Genomic DNA, 19713 nt, shown 5'->3' on the forward strand with positions numbered 1-19713 from the left:
TTTAGAGCAAAACCCATATGGGCACATCACCAGTGGCTTAGGCTTACAAAAAGCATAAATGAGAAATTAAAAAAAAAAAAAAACACACAACAGGGACGACTGGGTAGCTCAATCAGTTAAGCATCCAGCTTCGACTCATGTCATGATCTCGTGGTTTGTGGTTTCGAGCCCCACTTGGGCTCTGTGCTGACAGCTCAGAGCCTGGAGCCTGCTTCAGATTCTGTGTCTTCCTTGCTCTCTGCCCCTCCCCCGCTCATGCTCTGTCTCTCTCTGTCTCTCTATAATAAATAAACGTTAAAAAAAAAAGAAAAAAAAATTTTGGGGGGTGCCTGGGTGGCTCAGTCGGTTGACGTCCGACTTCAGCTCAGGTCATGATCTCATGGTTTGTGAATTTGAGTCCCACGTTGGGCTCTGTGCTGACAGCTCAGAGCCTGGAGCCTGCTTCAGATTCTGTGTCTCCCTCTCGCTGCCCCTCCCCAGTTTGTGCTCTGTCTCTGTCTCTCTCAAAAATGGATAAATGTTAAAAAAAATTTTTTTAAGCCACAGCAAAATGACTCTAAGGCTACACCCTAAAGCCAGTTCTGATGCTACATTCTGGTGACCTTCTGAATCCCTGCTCAGACCCACCGATGCCCACATCCCAGCCTCCAGGGGGCCGAGGTGTGGCTCAAGTCTGCTGCCAGTTTTTCGTCGTAGAAGAACGACATTGCAACTGATCCAGAGCAGGCCCCTTCCCCTGTGAGTCTCAGTTTCCCCATCTGTGACATGGGACCTCATAGGGCTGCCGGGATTTAGGGAGTCGATGCACAGTCCTGGTACAATCTCAGTTCTCCGTAAACACAGCCTGTTAATGTGTCTACTGTTGTGACCGTTACCTCATTGTGTATGCACTAGCTTTACCAAAATGGTCCCTATGATATCCTGTGACTTTTCTCAGCCAGCTATCTTTCCGTCATAATCCATACAGATCTGAGGTGTCACCAAGGGGTGGGGGCAGCCCTCCTGGACCATGCGCCATTATTTTCATGCTCAATCCTGCTGGACACTGAGGTTGTGTTCCCCCACCTCCTCTTCTAAACCATGCTTGTGTCTGCATCCTTGTGGATTTGCGCAGTTATCTTCTCAAAGGTGCATCCTGGAGGCCTGTTTTGTATCTTTGTGCAAACTGCACAAGGACCCTTTGGAAGAAGCAACAAGACACGGGGGGAGGTGGGAATGAGTCCAGGGAGTGGCTGGGGACTGGGGTCACCAGCTGCGTTGGTCTCACTCCAGTGTGTGGTGGGACTGGGTCGCCACTGGGGGTGGCACTGGGCTGATGCAGATGGCAGGACTGTGCCTTTGGACTCGCCTTGCCTTCGTTTGCCCATCTGTGATGTGGGCGGGTGGGGGGATGTATCTTGGGCAAGGAGGAGAGGGGCTCAGTCTGGGGTCTGGTGAGCTGTTGGGAACTTGGATGGTGGTGCCGGGGTCAGAGCAGAGGACCTGGGAGAAGGAAACCCCCCTGGTTGCTGTTGAGACCCAGCCAAGGCAGGAGGGATACCTCTTGGGTATCAGCAGGTAAGTTGAAGCAGAGGATGGTCTGGTGTGGGCTCTTCTGCTCTGCCCGCTGTGACCCGTCAGGAGGGGCAGCTCCAAGGTCATGAGGATGTGCAGGCCTCACCCTGTCCTCACCTTCCCGGCCTCCTGACCTTGCCCCGTTGCCGGCTCTTCTTGCCTCCGTCCCATAACTTTTCCTATGTGGTTCTTACTACCTGAAATGTCATGTCTCCGAGGCAGCTCTGGGACTGAAGCTGAGGTCAGGGGTCCGTCTGCGATCAGGGATAGGGTCCTGCTTATGTTTGGGCCCCAGCCCAGAGCAGGGCGTGTAAAACAGCAGCGTGATTTTAAAGCTCTGATGCTGAGGTCTGACATACAGTGTGGGCATGGAGCCAAAGAAGTTTCTAGAGCCAAGGTGTGACATACTGCTTCTCTTCCAGCTGCAGCCGGAGCAACTGGACTGTGGGGCTGCGCACCTGCAGCACCCACTGTCCGTCCTGCAGCCCTTGAAGGCCACGCCTGTGTTCCGAGCCCCGGGCCTCTCCTCTGTGGCCGTGGCCAGTGTCAGCAACTACACAGTGGTCTTCCTGGGCACAGTCAGTGGGCGGCTGCTCAAGGTAGGGCTGGGGTGTCAGGGCTGGGGAGTCTGAGGGAGGTGGAGGGTGTGGGGGGAGGCTGAGCCTGGGTAGGCTGCACAGGTGGACACTACAGGTCTAATACTGGCCTTCATTTTCTCTGGTTTGCCTGGCACCTTACAGTTTACAAAGCATTTTTCACATCTGTTTCTTCTTCTTCTTTTTTTTTTTTTTTAACATTTATTTATGAGACAGAGAGAGAGCATGAACAGGGGAGGGTCAGAGAAAGAGGGAGACACACAGAATCTGAAACAGGCTCCAGGCTCTGTGCTGACAGCTCAGCAGGGCTCGAACCCACGGACCACGAAATCATGACCTGAGCCGAAGTCGGACGCTCCACCGACTGAGCTACCCAGGCGCCCCTCACATCTGTTTCTTCTGCTCTTGCTCATAACAAATTGCCTTGTCCTGCAGAAGGAGGAAACCAGGCCTGAGAGAGGGCCCTTCCCTCTGGTCTCTAGGACTTGGGCTTTGAAGCAGAGGGATCTGAGTTCAAGTCTCTAGGCTCTGCCGCTTGCTGGCTACTTGACCTTGGGCAATGCACTTTCTCTCTCTGGGCCTCAGTTTCCCCATCTGGGAAGGGTTGTAAGCCCTGGCTCTTGAGACTGCTGTTAGGCTTTGACGGGTGAAGGCCACAGCCTGGCAAGTGGGGGCTCTCATTGCCCTTCCCTCCCCCACCTGGCTGGCTGCCCTCGGAAGATCTCCCCGACCAAGATGACTGGTTTCTGGAGGTGATGATGCCTGGCCCCAACACTCGTGGAGCTGGGAAGGATGAGAGGCACCTGCTTTCCCCACCATGGGGTAGGAAGGGCTTTCCAGGGCCTGGGCCGGCTTCCTCCCAGCCACCTCCCACCCTCTGCCTGTTAGGAAAGTCAGCTGCCTGGCACAGCTCCATTGTGTGCCAGACCCTGGCCTAATTGACTCAGATCTGATAACTCAATTCCCTTAGCTGCCCAGGCGGACGCCACGGGCCAAGGGGTAGGCTGGGGATTGAAGCCCTGGCCACCTGGCCCCGGGACCTTAGCTGGCCCGCTAGCAGTGGTGAAAGGTGCAGGTGTGGGAGCAGGGAGGGAATGGGGTGGGCATCCTCCTCAGCCTTTGAAGTCCCAGTGAGGGTCCTTAGACAGTGAGACTCATGTTTTGGGGTCAGATACTTGGATTTGGATCCTGGCTCTGCTGGTCCCAGCTGTGTGACCTGGGGGTGGCTGCTTCTCACCCTGAGCCTCAGTTTCCTCATCTGTCATGAGGGAAATGAACCAGACCATCCCAGACTGTGGTCAGAGTCTGCTGTCCCCTGTGAAGCAGGTAGTGCCAGGATCCCCATTTCCCAGGTGAGGACGCTAAACCTCCAAGAGGGGAAACGACTGCCCCGAAGTCACACAGCTGCCCCTGGGCCAGCTGACCAGGAGCCCACGTGGCCCCTTGACCCAGGCCTCTTTACCCACCACCCTGCGCTGGGCACCACCTTCTCCCACCAGCCCTTCCCTGCTCGGGGCTTAGATCATAGCATCTAGCCCAGGCTCTGGAGCGCAGTAGGTGCTCAATAGACGTTTGAAGGAGTGGAAATAAACCAAGTGTCTGCCGGGTGCCTGGTGCAAGGGCAGGAGCAGGTCGGAGACTGAGCAGGGGCCAGGCTGCCTGGGCAGACCCCACCCAGAGGTCACCTGGGACAGGTGATGTCTTGGGCTGGAACAGAGCCTGTGGGAGCCTGGGAAGAGAGTAATTTTAATTTGGTGTGTGGAGGGCATTTGAGAAACTCTTCCAGAAGAGGCCCTGGGAGGACAGATCCTGGCTGAAAGTGGAGGAAGAGAAATACTCCAGCAGGGAGCACAGCGTGGATAAAGGCCTACAGGCTGGAATGCTTGTGTTGGGTTGAATGGGTGGAAATGAGCCTGGCAGAGTAAGTTGGGGTTGGTTGTCGGGGCCTTGAATACCAGAACAAGTTTATTCCATAAGCAGGCGGGAGCTACCAAAGGTTTGGAGCCTACAGAGAAGGCCAGGCAGTAGGAAGCCCAGGGAGACATCTAAACTACTGGTCCCAAGTCAGGGCCTGGCAGGGCCTTAGACAAGGCAATGTGTTGGAAGTATGAGGGGCCAGCTGAAAAAGAACAAAGTTTGATGGGGCTCTTGTGGACATTGTCTGTCCTCAGGAGGACATGCAGAGGGACTCTCAGAGCCAGAGAAGCTTCCAGGCCTCAGCTGGTCCTGGTCTTCCTCCTGCCAGGACCTTGGACCCCACCCTCTAGCCTCATCCTTGGACTGTGGGGTCAGATAGGCCTGGGCTTGCACTGTGACCCTGAAGTGTCTTCATTTTATGACTCTCACCAAGTCTGTAGCCTCTCTGGGCCTCCATCTCCTCATCTGTGAAATGGGCACAAGAGGGGAGGCATGAGAAGTGTGGCCCCATCAGCACTTCACAGGCATCTTCTCCATCTGTGCTTACCACCGTCCCGAGGGGCGGGTGCCGTCATTAGTCCTAGTAGGTCAGGAAGCCGAGGCTCCCAGAGGGGAAGTGACAACCTGTACGTTTGTACAGCACGTAAATGTCAAAGCTGGAATTCAAACCCACATCCCTGCTCTTAGGCATGATGCCAGACAGCTGCCCAGAGAATCTTTTGTAAAGTGTAAGGTCTGCATGTATTCCCAGGGTGGGATGTGATGGAGAAGATCAGTCAGGGAGGGAGTTCCTGGTGGGGCCACAGCAGAGGCAAAGGTGGAGAGGCCAAAGCCACCGCCCCCCTTATATGTCTGTGATTTCCCACCAGTCCTAGAAGGTCTGCAAGAAGATGAGGCTGAGACCCCAAGCCTGAGTCAGATCCCCACCTCCAGGGGCATATCCCCTGCCGTGGGCACCCTCCCAGTGCCCCATTACCCTGACGGCCACGCCCCACCCCCACAGATCAACCTGAACGAGAGCATGCAGGTGGTGAGCAGGCGGGTGGTGACGGTGGCCTACGGGGAGCCTGTGCACCACGTCATGCAGTTCGACCCAGCAGACCCCGGTTACCTTTATCTGATGACGTCCCATCAGGTAAGGCCAGAGCCCTGGCCTGACGGGGTCCCAGGACACGTGGGCTTTCTTCCTCTCTGCCTCCCACCAGGGGCGCCTTCCCTTCCCACGCCTTCCCCGTGTACACATCACCTCTGCAGGGAAGCCCTGTTTCCCCTAATTTCCCCTGTTGAAGCGTCGAGCCTCAATTTCCCTGGCCTCTCGTGGCCCTCGCCACTGCCAATTCCCCGGGCAGAGGCCGGCAGCCCCGCTGAGCTGGGCCCTCCCCTCTGCCTCTAGATGGCCAGGGTGAGAGTTGCCGCCTGTGCTGTGCACGCCACCTGCGGGGACTGCGTGGGTGCAGCCGACGCCTACTGTGGCTGGTGTGCCCTGGAGACACGGTGAGGCTCCCGGGGGCAGAGGCTGGGTGTGGGCAGCTGCAGTGGGGCCAAGGGCCCGCCGGGGTCCTGACCTGTGCCATGCCGCACCAGGTGCACCCTGCAGCAAGACTGCGCCAACTACAGCCAGCAGCATTTCTGGACCAGTGCCAGCGAGGGCCCCAGCCGCTGTCCCGCCATGACTGTCCTGCCTGCAGAGATCGACGTGCACCAGGAGTATCCAGTGAGTCCCGGGGGAGCTGGGACTCAGCTCGGGGTGGGGAGGGGACACAGGGTGGGGAGCTGCCCTTCACCTGGCGCCCAAGCCCTGAGAGGTAGATACTCCTGCCCCCAGTACCCCTGGGACCTGGAGGCAAGGAATGAGAATGACTGGGCTTTACTGAGCACTTACTGAGTGCCCACACTTGCCGTGTGCATGATGTCCACCTGTGTTGGTCCTTATACAACTCTATGAAGTGGATGCTCTTAACATCCCTGTTTTTCAGAGGAGGAAATTGAGGCACCGAGAGGTAAAGTGACTTGCTCATGGTCATACAGCTAGGGAGGAGCAGAGCTGGGATTTGAACTCAACAGAGGCAGGCTCCAGAGTCTCAAGAGGGAGGGAGCAAGTTGGGGGATACAAGGAGAGTCAGTGCCCAACCCCCTGCCTCTTCCCAGGCCCGGTACAGGTAGGGGTCAGAGGGACCACCAGGTGCCAGGCTGCTATTTCTTGTGCTCAGAAACAGACCAGATGAATCTGCAGTGTGGAGGCAGGGACTCCCTGCCTCGCCTGAGCTCAGGAAGGCCTGGAGCTGCCACAGCCCCCTCCCCACCCATAGCAGGCAGTCTGCGGAGGGCTGAGGGACAGGCAGGCCTGGGCCCCACTCAGCCCTGCCCTCAGTGACCTCCCTGCGGCTGGCTATCCTCACCTATCAACAGGGGGCGATGGTGGTTCTAATGGGCCAGGTGGGGTCTGGGACTCCTCTGCACCCACTCCGCATGATTATGTATCACAGAGCCCTTCACATGTTTTATGTCCACAAGCAGACCAGGCACAGGTTTGTCCATACATCCATTCATTTATTCGTTCATCACATAGATCATTGAGCACCTACTATGTGCTAACAGCAGTTCTAGACTCTGGGGACACAGCAATGAACAAGACAGAAAAAGCCCTGGTCCTTGAGCAGCTGACATGCTTGTGGAGAGAGAGAACGCGCAAGATAGGATGGCAAGATGGTGAAAAGTACTGTGGGGAAAAGGGCGCAGAAGAGAGAAAGGGGTGGGGAATGAGTGGCGGAGTGTCGACATTTTAGACGAGGCTGGAGCTAGGCCCATGGTGCAGATGTTACATTTGAGCAAAGATATGAAGTAGGTGAGTTAGGTGGGTATCTGGGAAGAGTGTTCTGGGCCAAGGGAACTGCCAGTGCAGAGGCCCTGATTGGTAGATTTGAGAGAATATTAGGAGATGAGGTCAGAGAAGTCCCAGGGACCAGATGACTCAAAGCCTCCTTGACTACTGTAAGATGGTCATTTTCATTTTGCAGATGAGGAAACAGGCCTAGTGAGCCCCATGTAGGATATAGCCCTCTGGCCTGGAGTCCTGGCCACCTGTCACCCCTTCTCCCAGGGTTGCTAGAGTGGGGGCTGGGCCCCGAGAGGAAAGGCCTGCTCCCCACTCTCCAAGCTGAGGGTCCCTGGCCCCCAGGGCATGATCCTGCAGATCTCGGGCAGCCTGCCCAGCCTCAGTGGCATGGAGATGGCCTGTGACTATGGGAACAACATCCGCACTGTGGCCCGGGTCCCGGGCCCTGCCTTTGGCCACCAGATCGCCTACTGCAACCTCCTGCCAAGGAATGAGTTCCCGCCCTTCCCGCCCCACCAGGGTAAGCACCGCACTCACTGGGCTGTGAGTACAGCCCTGAAGGGGTGTAATGGAATGTCAGGCATGGGGGTCCTGATATCACAGCCTCCGAGGTCAGGGGAGACTCCCCTTTGTCCTTCTCTCCCTGGTTCCCTGGTCCATTCTAGATCACGTGATTGTTGAGATGTCTGTGAGGGTCAACGGGCGGAATATCGTCAGGGCCAATTTCACCATCTACAACTGCAGCCGCATCGGACAAGTGTATCCACACACAGCGTGAGTGGGTCAGGGTGCTTGCCTCTGGGTGGTGGGAGGAGGAACAGGGAAGGGTGTCTGCTCTCAGGAAGGCCCTTGGAAGAAAAACAGTGGTGTGCTAGAGGCAGATAGGGCCCTCGCTTGTTCATTTTCTGGCTCATTTATGTGCAGCAAACTCTTATCACCCTAACCTGGCTTCTGTGGGCATTCAAGCTGCAGGGGCAGAGAGAAGTGCTTTGATTACCCTTAATTTAGTCTCCTAAAGGCCCTGCTTGTCTATATCCTCCTTGCATGCCTCTCGTAGCAGGTAGCTCAGTATCTTCAAAGTGCCCCACCCTCTGATGATGATGGTGGTGAAGGAAGACCTTTCTCCCCAGGGCCGGGATCTGCCTCTTAGGTCCCAGTTCCTGGGGGCAGGGGTGAAATGAGGGGTGGGCATCCGAGTGTCTGAAACGCTCCTTGTCTCCCAGCTGCACCAGCTGCCTGTCAGCACAGTGGCCTTGTTTCTGGTGCACCCAGCAGCATGCCTGTGTCTCCAACCAGTCACGGTGTGAGGCCTCACCGAATCCCGTGGTAAGTTAGGCCTGGGTGGAATGCCCTCTGCCTGTTTCATTACTTTTTTTTTTTTTTTAATATGTTGAGAACATTTCCACATCATTAAATTTTCTTCCTGGCACCAGATTTAACAGCTGTGCTGGGCTCATCACATAACAGCACATTTAACCAATCCCCTGTTGTTGGATGTACCGATCACTTCCCATTTCTTTTTTGTGTTCTGATATAGACAGGGCATGGCGTGTGTCCTTGATTATTCCCTGGAGACGAACTCCTAGAAATGGCATATTGGGGTGAAAGCGTGGCCACATTTTTACATCTTTGACTCAACTGCCTCCAGAAAGCCTGAGCCAGTTTTAACTCCCACCTGTAGTAGGAGGGCTCCTTTCTACACACCGTGTCAGTACTGGCTAGTTTGAAATTTTACCTGTAACATTTTCAACAACCCTGCGGGCTCAGGGCAGTTGTCCCTGAGGCCAGGAAATACCAGACTGGGACCTTGAATCTAAGCCCCGCTGGCTTGGCGCCCATGTTCTCCTTCCTTCCCGAGATCAGGAGGTGGGCTGAAAGGCCCCTGGCTTGGTCTCCCCATGGGTGCTGGGGACCCTGGAGCAGGTGATGCCATGGCTGTCCCTGAGCAGAGAAGGTGAGCTGGTCTCAGGAGCCATACACTCCCAGGTCCTGTTGCTTATGCTGGTCCCGTGAGCTCTATAGGCTGATTCTCCGCTGGCCAGGATCCAGGCCCTCCCTGGTGCTGTGGGATGGCTGGATTGAATCAATTACACCAGGGTGGGCGTGGTGGGGAGAGTTGGCGGACGGGGAGAAGTACAAATGGAAATGCCACATACCTTGTGCCTGGTTGGTTTCTGCCGTGTGTTCACTTGCAGGGTGGCCTTCTGCCATTGCCCCAAAAGCTTCTAAGGCCATCCTAGCCTTACCAGGGATGACCAAATGAGGCTTTGGCTGGGGCAGTGATGCTCAGCCAGGTGGGATGGCTACACTGGGGTGGGAGAGGGTGTCGAGGTTCTGAGACTACAGCTCATCCCCTCTCAGACCTGGCTGCTGGAGCCTCTGTCTTTTATCAGGGCTGTGAGGGGTCAGGGTGAGGCACTGAGTCCCTGCCTGAGGCTCCTCTCCCCAGGAAGGAGATGCTCCCGCCCACTTTCCAGATGGGACAACTGAGGTAGCAAATAGGGTCCTGGGAGCACTGCTTCCTAGCATGTGTCCCAGGGAAGCGGGCCCAGTCCCCAGAGCATCTGAACCCCCAGCCTCTTGGCTCTGGGCTCAGAGAATCTCATCAGGAACCCTCCAAGCAGGTACAGATCAGTGTTCAGATGCTAAGGAGGGGCACCATGGCCCACACCTGGAACCCTCTGGTCTCTGCACCTCCTGCCTAAGCCTCTGAACTGCTTTGAAGAAGGGTCATCCAGGAGCTTACCTCAAAGAACCGAGACAATAATGTGGGGCTTCTGGCCCTGGAAGAGAGATCTAGTGGAGTCTGTGTGGCCAAACCATAGAGGAGGCCCTGGGCCCCTGTGTTGGAGTCCGGGCCAAGCAGGAGTCCTGCTCTTTTTTAGGGTCCACATCTTCTAGCCCCCAGCCCAGGGCTGGGTACACAGAGGGGCTCAATAAATGTGAAACATGAAGCATTCGTGCTGGCAGCCTGATAGGCTGTTGAGGAGGACCCACAGGCTCAACACGGTTATCCAGCATTTATTGGGCACCCTTTGTATGACTGGGTCTGTAGCAGGCACTGGGAAGGAACCCAGTTAGACATAGTTCTGCCCTCCCCATCATGAGCCAAGGGCCTGAGGTGTGAGTTGTGGCTGTGTGATCCTGGTCAAGCTCCTGAACCTCTCTGTGCCTGTTTCCCCATCTCCTATTTTACTTACTGTGTAATTGTACATTTTACTACTATAAAATGGCCTTACTTTGCTGTGCTGGGAGTCTTGAATTGCACCTGTGAGGCACCAACTCCATATGTGGCACATAGTAGGTACTCATTAAAAGGCCACTATCCTTCTCAGGAGTGGGTGGCTACTTTGCTGGGTGGGCCAGGGAGCACTTCTCTGGGAGGGGGACTTTTGTGCAGGGTCCTGACAGATACATAGGAGCTCAGTCTAGGGGTGTTTCTGAGGCAGCACCCCATAAGCCATCTCCCCCAGGTCTGCAGCTCTGGGGGCCAGGAGCTGGAGCGGTGGGCCCAGAGAGGGTCTGTCTTAGAGGATTATGGTAATCTAGCAGGAACTGGGATCGGAGCCCCAGAGAGGGTCTGTCTTAGAGGACTATGGTAATCTAGCAAGAGAAGAGGCAGCCCCCTCCCCTGGCCTGCAGAAGTCTCTGACTGATACTTAAGATGGCATTTATTTATGTCTCTGTTAGCCCTGCAGGTGACATGTTTCTGGTCAGGTGGTGGACAGGGGAGTTTGCACATCCGCCTGCACCCCTCGAGAGCTGGGAGGAGACAGTAGGACTTGGGTTAGGCCAGGGAGGTGTCCCTGGGGAGGTGCTAGGGGCTGAGTTTCCTGTCACTAGGGAGTCTCCTGCACTTCCCTAGTGCAGAAGGAGGATGTGGAGGAGTGGAGGGTGCCAGGAAGAGGGTACGGTGTTTTAGAGGAGGGGAGGAGAGATAGGACAGTAGGCCCCCTTCCTGGGGAGCCTGGCGTGGATGCCACCGTGAAATTGGACTTCATTCGGAGCCAGTGGGGAGAGTGGTTTGGTAGGAACAAGGGGCAGTTTAGGGGGCTGTGAGGGTGTAGAACTGTAGAAAGGGACCGGGCGAGATGGGTTTAGGGTCTGGGCCAGCCATGCTGGATTGGGACATCAGTTCTTGACCCTTGAATGTGGGAGAGACAGTGAGAGAGTCTGTGAGTCCCAGTGTGGGTACAGGTGAGGTCCTCTGTGAACCAGCACCCACTGGGCTCCTGTCCGGGTTGATTGTGGCTTTTGGCACTGCTGACTCAGCAGCTGTCCTTATTCCTCTGCCTAGAGTGTGGTCGATTGGCCGTGGTTTCCTGAACCTGCAGGCTCTGCCCTGTGCTGCACTCCAGCAAAGGGGAGAAGCCACTCGGCCTCCTTCTGACGTGTCGATGGCTTGGCTTAGATGGGACAGGGAGGCCCCATCCTTTGGTTGCACTGGGGGAAACCCTAGTTCAAACTAGCCTTGGCCGCAACAGAATTAATTGACTCCTATGAGTGTGAAACCTGGGGCGGGGGGGCGGGGGGGGGGGGGAGAGGGGTGGTGGCATCACCTTCAGGTATAGCTGGATCCAGGAGTTCCGACCATGTTTTCAGGGCTCCCTGCCCCTCTGGTTGGGCTTCATGCTCTGGCAGCCCTCCCCCCTTGGTAGCAAGTTGACCTCAGCAGCTCCAGGCAGGCTCCTGATTTCCTGGCAGCCCCAGAAAAATAAAAAGAGCTTCTCTTTCTTATTGGTTCTATGGAAGTCCCAGAGTTGACTTTTGCTGGCTGCACTAGGGTCACGTACACTCCCTGAACCAATTGCTGAGTCCAGGGCAGGCCTGGGACACTGGCCTATCCCTGGGGCTAGGGAGTAGAGTCAGTCTTCCCAAACCACAGGCCTGTGGGGGAAGTTCCCCAAAGGCCAGGCCAGACTTGGAGGCAGATGGTGGGGGCTGGAGGCCAGCAGCAGACATACCAGCTGGCCCCGTGGAGGGTTAGCCAGTTCTGGGGGGAGGTACCAAAGGAGGGCAAAGGTGTGCCAGGACTCTTAGCCTTGGCCCACTCTGTAGAACGGGTACAAGCATCCAAAGCCATGGGATCATAGATAGGGATTAAGGAGAATGGGGGGGGAGGGGAACCCTCAGGGATGCTTCCACGTCATTTCCTTGGTGGGGGGGGGCTCACGTGGAAACTCCTGCTCTGACCCTCACCCCACAGCTCCTCCTGTCAGCCACTTACCCACTGGTGGGGTGGAGCTGGGAAGACAGAGCCACAGAGCCCCCGGCCAGCTGCAAGGCAGAGCTGGCAGCAGCCATGAAAACTGATTGCAAACATGTGGGTTCCATTCCCTGAAATTCCATGGGGTTTACACACAAGACTGCGGAAGATGGCAGCCCAGAGGCCAGAGGCTTGTGTGGGCTCACCCTGAGCTGGACACAAGCTCCTCCCTCCCAGCCCCGCAGGACGACAGTCAGCTCAGGAGGCCTCACCCGGGCCTAGCCATGTTGCTTCTCTGGCCGAGGCCTCTGTGATCCGCACCAGGCGCTGCTCCCCGGGAAACGGACCAGTCTAGGCGAGGTTTCTGGCCTGGTGGTCGGCAAACAGTCTGGACAACTAGAGGCCTCTTGTGCTGCCAGTTCCATCTTGGGCAAACTGCTCTGCTTCTCTGTGCCCCGATTCCCTAGTCTGTAAAATGGGTGTAATGATTATACTTAACTCAGAGGATTGTTGGGAGTTCGGATTTGGTGAATTAATACGGTGTGGTGTGCTTAGAACTGTCCAGGAGCACAGTGAGGGCTGTGTGAGCTGGTGACTATCTCTGATGTGGGCATGGTCATCATTTATTGTTACTGGCATCTCCTCAGGGTCCAGCGTTATGCCGAGCCCCCCAGGGTTCCCCTCAGGGAGCTCCCTGTCTGATTAGCAGTAAGGAGAAAAGACCCAGGGAGGCCTCCAAGTTCTATCCTCAAAGGCCTTTGCCCTGGCTGGCTGACCTCAAGGTGGACACACATGTTTCATTGTGTTCCCAGCCAGACCTCTAGGCTGGGATGGTCAGCCCTTGGTATGGTGTGGCGGCTGCAGGGTCCCAATCTCCCCTTCTCTCAGGGTCTCAGCAGGTCAGGCTCAGAGTGTGAGGAGGCAGAACATGGCCCAGTGGGGCCCTCAGGTCTAAACAACAGTGCGGGGTGGGGGCTCCAGACTTGTAAGCTCAGAGAGGTCACTAGGTGGCATGGTGGGCACAGCCCTGCTCCCTGGTGTCTGTTTCTGGCCTGGGAGTCAGACAGTGGGAGTTCACAGACCAGCTCTGCCCTCTGACCGCAGGTACATCGCCATGTTTCTGAACCTCCAGCTCTTGCCTGCCCTCCCTCCCTAACTTTTTTCCTTTTTTAAATTTAAATGTTTATTTATTTTTGAGAGAGAGAGTGGGTGCTAGCACGAGCCGGGGAGGGGCACAGAGAGGGTGGGGGCGTGGGAGAGGATCTGAAGCAGAGAGCAGAGAGCCTGATGTGAGCTCAAACTCATGAGCCGTGAGATCATAACCTGAGCCAAAGTTGGATGCTCGGCTGACTGAGCCACCCAGGCACCCCTAACTTCTTTCCCTTTTTTTTTTTTTTCAATGTTTATTTATTTTTGAGAGAGAGAGTGTGAGACAGGGGCAGAGAGAGGGGGACAGAGGATCCGAGGCGGGCTCTTTGCTGACAGCAGTGAGCCCAGTGTGGGGCTCAAACTCATGAACCGACCCGTGAGATCATGACCTGGGTCAAAGTCAGACGCTCAACCAACTGAGCCACCTGGCGCCCCTAACTTCTGTCCTTTTTCGAAGTGGCCCCTGCTCCACCAGGCCTCCGTGGCTGTACTGCCAATGTGAGAATGCTGATGCCCAGGCCTGCCCGGGACTCTTGGGGGGCTGGCGCCTCTGCCCGGAGGCTGGGACTCTCACCTGCAGAAGTGGGGAGGGGTGTGGAGCCTCGGGACACCAGGGTCCTCATAGCCTGTTTCCCGTGGGCTGTTCAGAAATTTGGAGTTCTTTTTCTGAATCATTTAACATGTGTCATCCTGGAAACCGCATTTTGGAGCTGGGCGTGGTCTCAGAGAATGGGTGCAGCCCCTCATTTTATAGCTGGGAAAGATGAGGCCCAGAGATGGGGAGGGGGGCCAGCCCTCAACCCCAGCCTCCTGACCTCCTCTGCAAAGTATGCCCTGGAACAGCCATGGCGGGACTGGTTCCATCGCTGGGCAGGTTACATCATCGCGGAATGCCTCTGTTTCATCATCTATAAAATGGGGCCGATAAAACCTGCCTGTAGGCTTGTCATGAGGGTCAAAAGAGACGGTGTGTGGGAGGCACTGGGCACATTGCCCTCGGTGGTGGCGGCTGCTGTGATTTTGTTACTGGTGTTTCCTCACTGTGCAGGCTGGCAAGTACTTCCCTGGGGAGGCAGGCTGCGACAGTAGGCTGGCTGGCATGGCCGTGAATCCTGTCTCTTCTGAAATGCTCCCGCATCACCCTTACCTCGTTGTGTTTTGACTGCAGAGCCCTCAGGACTGCCCCCAGATCCTGCCCTCACGCCTGGCACCCATGCCCACAGGCAGCTTACAGAGCATCCCTGTGCATCTAGCCAATGCTGCCTTCCAGGTAGGTGGAGGCCAGGCCTGGGGGTGGGGGCAGGAGAATGCTGTTCTGGATGAGGACCCATGCTCTGGTCCCTCCACCCACACCTTGGTTTTGTTTCTCTGAGTTTCCAGATTCTGTTTGAGAAATCCCCACTGTGTTTGCAGGGGGTTAGAGGAAAGGGAAGTGGATGGGGAGGGCCCAGCCCAAGGGACAGCAAGCTGCTAACAGCTCCTGAGGGAAACCCTGGCCAGGACCCCCAGACTCCCCACCCTGTAAAGCTCTCCTGGCAGAGCTGGGCTGCAGCCCATGGTTGGGCACTGTCCATGTCCTGCCGGCCCTACCCCCTAGGCTGACTTGTAATTCTGCACACATTTCCTCATTTCATGGCTGACATGCCTTACCTGAAGAATGTCCAGAGAACCCCTGTGCTGCCCTATTCCCCATTATCCAGATGGGAAAAATGAGATCCAGAAAGGAGAAGTAGTTGACTCTAGGTACACGACGTAGGGCTTGACTTGCACCCTAGCACTGGACTCCTGAGAAAGTGCTCTTCCCTACAATCTGCCATCACCTCTGCACCCACGCATGGGGAGGAGGAGATTCAGCTCCTTTCTGGGTCCCTCCTGGAAGAGCATCTTGGTGGGAAGCGTTGACGAGTTCTGGAAGTGTGCCAGCCATCCCCCTCCCCAGCTCCTAGGGACTCACCATCTGTTGCTTCCAAGGGGGAGTGAAGGCCTGTGACAGCTGTCGCACGTGGGGGCCACGTGCCAGGCATCTGGGATGTGTCAGGCAGCCTTGTGGCTGGGGCTGGAGCTCTGTGTGGGCAGTGCCCTCAGCCCTCAGACTCCCTCCTGCAGTGGTTGGAACAGAGCCTCAGGAGTATGAAGGGGCCTGGTCTGGTATGAAGGGCGGTGCTGCTCCCTGGGGCTACAGGAGCCTGGCGTGGGGAGGCCCAAGCCCTGGGTTCGGGTCCCGTAACCAGGAGGCATGTGTCTGCCCCCAGTGTGCCTCAGTGATCCTGGCCCTCGACCTGCTTCTAGAACACTAAGGGCAGGAAGGGGCAGAGCCCCCTTCCTGTTTGCTGAGACTGTAGTCTGGGGAGCCTCAGGACAGGCTGGGCCTGCTATGCTGAGTGGCTGAAGCCTGAGCTGACCCACCTCCTGGCTCAGCATGGGCAAATGTGCTTGCAGCCCTATCAGTAGCCACCTTCCTGTGTTAGCTTCAGAGTGAAGCGGGAGAGGGGGTAGGCCAGAGGAGAGGGGTGTGCTGACCTGCTTTCTCCTCAGGGTGTCACATGTGCTAACAACAGGGACATAAACAGGAAGTCCTGCCACGAGGCTGGACTAATACACATGAAACCTGAGTTTGTTCAGTCAGCAAATATTTATTGATACCGTTCCCTGGAGGCCTGTGCTGGGCAAGATAAGACTGGGGAGTTGGGGCCTGTGTATTTAAGTCAACAAACATTTATTGAGCACCTCCTGCATACTAACAGCCAGCATATATTAGTCACCCACAGTGTGCAACCCACTAAAGATACATGATCTCGTTTCCCCAGCAACCCTGCAGAGTAGGAATGTGTGTTTCCATTGCAAAATTTAGGAAACCAAGGCTCAGAAAGGAGAGCCACTTGCACAGAGTTGCACAGCTAGGAAAGGCAGAAGGTAGGATTCAAACCGATGGAACCTGAGCTCTTTTACTGCCACCCACTGCCCTTGGAGGTGTCACAGGGGCTGAGACCCAACCCTAACCCTTCCCAGTGGGTGGCAAGACCAGTGTAAAAAGAGCCTGGGCAGGGAGATAAGGGTGGTCCTCAACATACAGGGTGTGGGCAGGCTTTAGGAGCCTCCTAGAGCCCCTAACATGCACCCAAATGTTCATTGCTAAATGAATGAATGAATGATCAAATGAGGGGCACCCACCTGATTTAAGGGGGCTCTGGGAAGTCTTTGGAACATGATACAATTTGAGCTGGATGCTGAGGGCTGTGTTGTGTTTTCCTGGGTGGCTAAAGGGGAGACAAGTTGTTTGGGTAGGAGGAACAGCCTGGACAAAGGCCCAGGGGCAGGGCAGCCTGTGCCATGTCCAAGAGTGTCCTGCTGTGGCTGGGGCATCGGCCTTGGGGGACAGAGGTGGGGGGTAGTAAGATTCAAAGAACAGGTGGAGACTCACTGGAATAAACCTTGAATGGCAGTCATGCTAAAGAATTGGATTTTTATGAGCCGAGTAAAAGGCCATTGGTTTAGGCCATCGGGAGATATTGGTGAAGCTTTTAGTCGCGTGGGGAGCAACAGGTTCCAGGTGTTCATGTACTCCTTGCCTCCCTCCTTCCATCATTGGACCTGAAGGCCAGGAAGGACATTCTGGAGGAGTAGGGGCCTGATAAAAGGGCTCAGCCCACTACTCTGGGCAGCAACCCATGACAAGTTGGAGTTAGAGAGCAGTGGGTGCTGATCTGCCTCTCCTCAGCAACCCCATTTCTCCTAGGGTGCAGCCCTAGAATGTAGCTTTGGGCCGGAGGAGATCTTTGAAGCCGTATGGGTGAATGAATCTACTGCACACTGCAACCAAGTGGTGGTAAGTGATGTGGCTCTGGGGGGGGGGGGGGGCGGTAGGAAGGCCTGCATAAGTCCAGACGCTATACTCCTTCCTTCCCACCTTATCCCCCTCCTCCTTTTGATCCCCTTATCCTCAACAGCCCTGCCCTCTTCTGTCTCCATGACATGCATCCCCTCCCCCCAGCAGAGACCTAGACACCACTCACACCCCTCATGCTCTTTCTTGTCCTTCTGCAGCTGCACACGACCCAGAAGAGCCAGATGTTTCCACTCAGCCTCCAACTAAAGGGGCAGCCAGCCCGATTCTTGGACAGCCCTGACCCCATAACAGGTGGGAGCCCCTACGGCCCTATGGCCACTGGGGATTCAGCCTTAATGGGTGGGGCTCTACCTTGGGGGACTTATCCAGTGCCCACCGCACAGTCACAGATGTCCCACCCTGTGTTTCCCTAACACACAGGGTCTCAGATCCCAGCCTTGCCATTCTGTACCTGGTCACTCAGTTCTTATTCATTGAGCAGCTATTGTGGGCCAGACATCTGTATGCCGATGGCTGTGCAGCTTCAGGCGCTTGCTTGGCCTTCTGTTTCTCAGCCATTTGACATGAGGCACAGGCCCTTTTACAGAAAGCTTGGTGAGGATTTACTGAGACGATGCACACAGATCTTACAGTTGTGACTGGGGCAGTCAGCACGCCCCAAATGGTGATTGGTGTCCTTACTGTTATTATACATATTGAATCAATTCTTTAAGAGTCTGTCTATTCATGGGGAGCCTCAGATATCCCTAGTGGATATGGTACCACCACCCGCCCCCCTGTCCCCACCATGAAGGTCCCAGAGACAGACTCCAGAAGAACCAACCTGCACACCCAAGACCCTGAAGAACCCTCCCAGCACTCCTGCTTGGGCCACTCCGAGGGTCTGAGGCCCTGGTGCCCACTGCCCACATTGCCCAGTGATCCCCTAGCATCCCAGAGCCCCACTGGTGGGTAAACAGACCCACCCAGGCCTGGGTGTGAATCTCGGGCCTGCCGCTCACAGGCTTTGTGACCTTGAGCAAGTCAGTCCTCCCCTCTGAGCCTCGGCCTCTTACCTGTCAAATGGGGTGCCTGGTGGGGTGCCTGCGTGGCTCAGTCAGTTAAACATCTGACTTTGGCTCAGGTCATGATCTCCCAGCTCGTGGATTCAGGCCCCGCATTGGGCTCTGTGCTGATGGCTTGGAGCTTGGAGCCTGCTTTGGATTCTGTGTCTCCTCCTCTCTCTGCCCCTCCCCTGCTCATGGTCGGTCGGTCTCTCTCTCTCTCTCTCTCTCTCTCTCTCAAAAATAAACATTAAAAAAATTTTAAAAACCCCAAACAAACAAAGAGCTCCCACCTGGTAGAATCGTGGTGTAGACAGATACTATTAATGAGGCTGTGGCTGCACTGTGCTTAGCAAAGGCCCTGGGGAGTTTGGAGAACCAGAACCCACCTCTGGGTGATGGTGAGTGAATGCAGAGGGCACAGTGGTGACGGGGGGTGCTGACCCATGCTGTCTCTGTGTCTCTCCCAGTGGAGGTCTATAACTGCGCCATGGGCAGCCCTGACTGTTCTCAGTGCCTAGGCCGGGAGGACCTGGGACATCTGTGTGTGTGGAGTGACGGCTGCCGCCTGCGAGGGCCCCTGCAGCCCCTGCCTGGCACCTGCCCCGCCCCCGAGATCCGCGCGGTAAGCACCCCCACCCACGGAGGCCTGTCGCACCCGCATGCCTGCACCCCCACCCACGGAGGCCTGTGCGACACACAGCGCCCCACACGGGCTCTCAGACCTGTGACACACGTGCTTGCACATAACCAGCCGTATGCATGCAGGATCACCTGGGGAGCGCCTGCTGGGTGCCAGGGCCGCTGGGTGCTGGAGACACAGCAGTGAACAAAGTGCCACCCCAACACGGAGCTAATGTTTTAGTGGGGGAGGAGGGTGGGCAGTAATAAGTAAGGAAATAAATAATTTATATATAGAAGGCGATAAGTGCTATGGAGAAAAATAGAGTGAAGCAGGGAGTCTGGGCCGGAAAAGATGCTAGCGCTAGTCTCTAGTTGTTTTTCTTTTCATGTTTATTTTTGAAAGAGAGAGAAAGAGAGGGAGCAAGCAAGGGAGGGGCAGAGACAGAGGGGGACAGAGGATCTGAAGCGGGCTCTGTGCTGACAGCAGACAGCCCAATGTGGGGCTCGAACACACAAACCGTGAGACTGTGACCCGAGCCGAAGTCGGACGTGTAACTGACAGAGCCCCCCAGGTGCCCCCAGCCTCTAGTTTTTATAGTGAGGTCGGGGAAACCCTGCTGGTATGGTGATAAGTGAGGCCGGCAATCACAACCGAGCCTGAGTTTTAGCTAAGACGAAGTCCGGTGGAAGGATTCTCATTGGCGTAGGCTGGGTCAGGTGCCCATCCCTGACCCAGTCAGCTCTGGCTGGGTTGCGAGATCACGTGGTCAGACATGGCCACTGGGAGCAGACTGCGTTGTCCACAGAAGCCCCCACCCTCCGCAGGTGTCATTGACTTTGCACACTCACATTCCCAGACCCATGTGGGCACATCCTCACTGGCAGCCCCCGTGACCTGTCCAGTGAGCAGCGGCCCCCACCCCCTCAGAGCCTCTGTACCT

At 56.0% G+C, this 19713-nt stretch overlaps 1 protein-coding gene across 2 annotated transcripts in view; it reads left to right on the forward strand.

Annotated features, from left to right (window-relative positions):
• PLXND1 (plexin D1) overlaps positions 1–19713 on the forward strand; it is a 59689-nt gene that overhangs the window by 17716 nt on the left and 22260 nt on the right. For both annotated transcript variants that reach the window (XM_027042703.2, XM_027042702.2), the window contains exons 2-12: positions 1977–2153; positions 5071–5202; positions 5461–5561; positions 5652–5781; positions 7246–7423; positions 7569–7677; positions 8127–8229; positions 14427–14528; positions 16995–17084; positions 17303–17396; positions 18619–18773. In XM_027042703.2, coding sequence (XP_026898504.1) covers positions 1977–2153; positions 5071–5202; positions 5461–5561; positions 5652–5781; positions 7246–7423; positions 7569–7677; positions 8127–8229; positions 14427–14528; positions 16995–17084; positions 17303–17396; positions 18619–18773 — 1371 coding nt within the window. The remainder of the gene's footprint in view (positions 1–1976; positions 2154–5070; positions 5203–5460; positions 5562–5651; positions 5782–7245; positions 7424–7568; positions 7678–8126; positions 8230–14426; positions 14529–16994; positions 17085–17302; positions 17397–18618; positions 18774–19713) is intronic.

The sequence above is a fragment of the Acinonyx jubatus genome, chromosome A2, assembly GCF_027475565.1.
Source record: "Acinonyx jubatus isolate Ajub_Pintada_27869175 chromosome A2, VMU_Ajub_asm_v1.0, whole genome shotgun sequence".
Lineage (NCBI taxonomy): Eukaryota > Metazoa > Chordata > Mammalia > Carnivora > Felidae > Acinonyx > Acinonyx jubatus.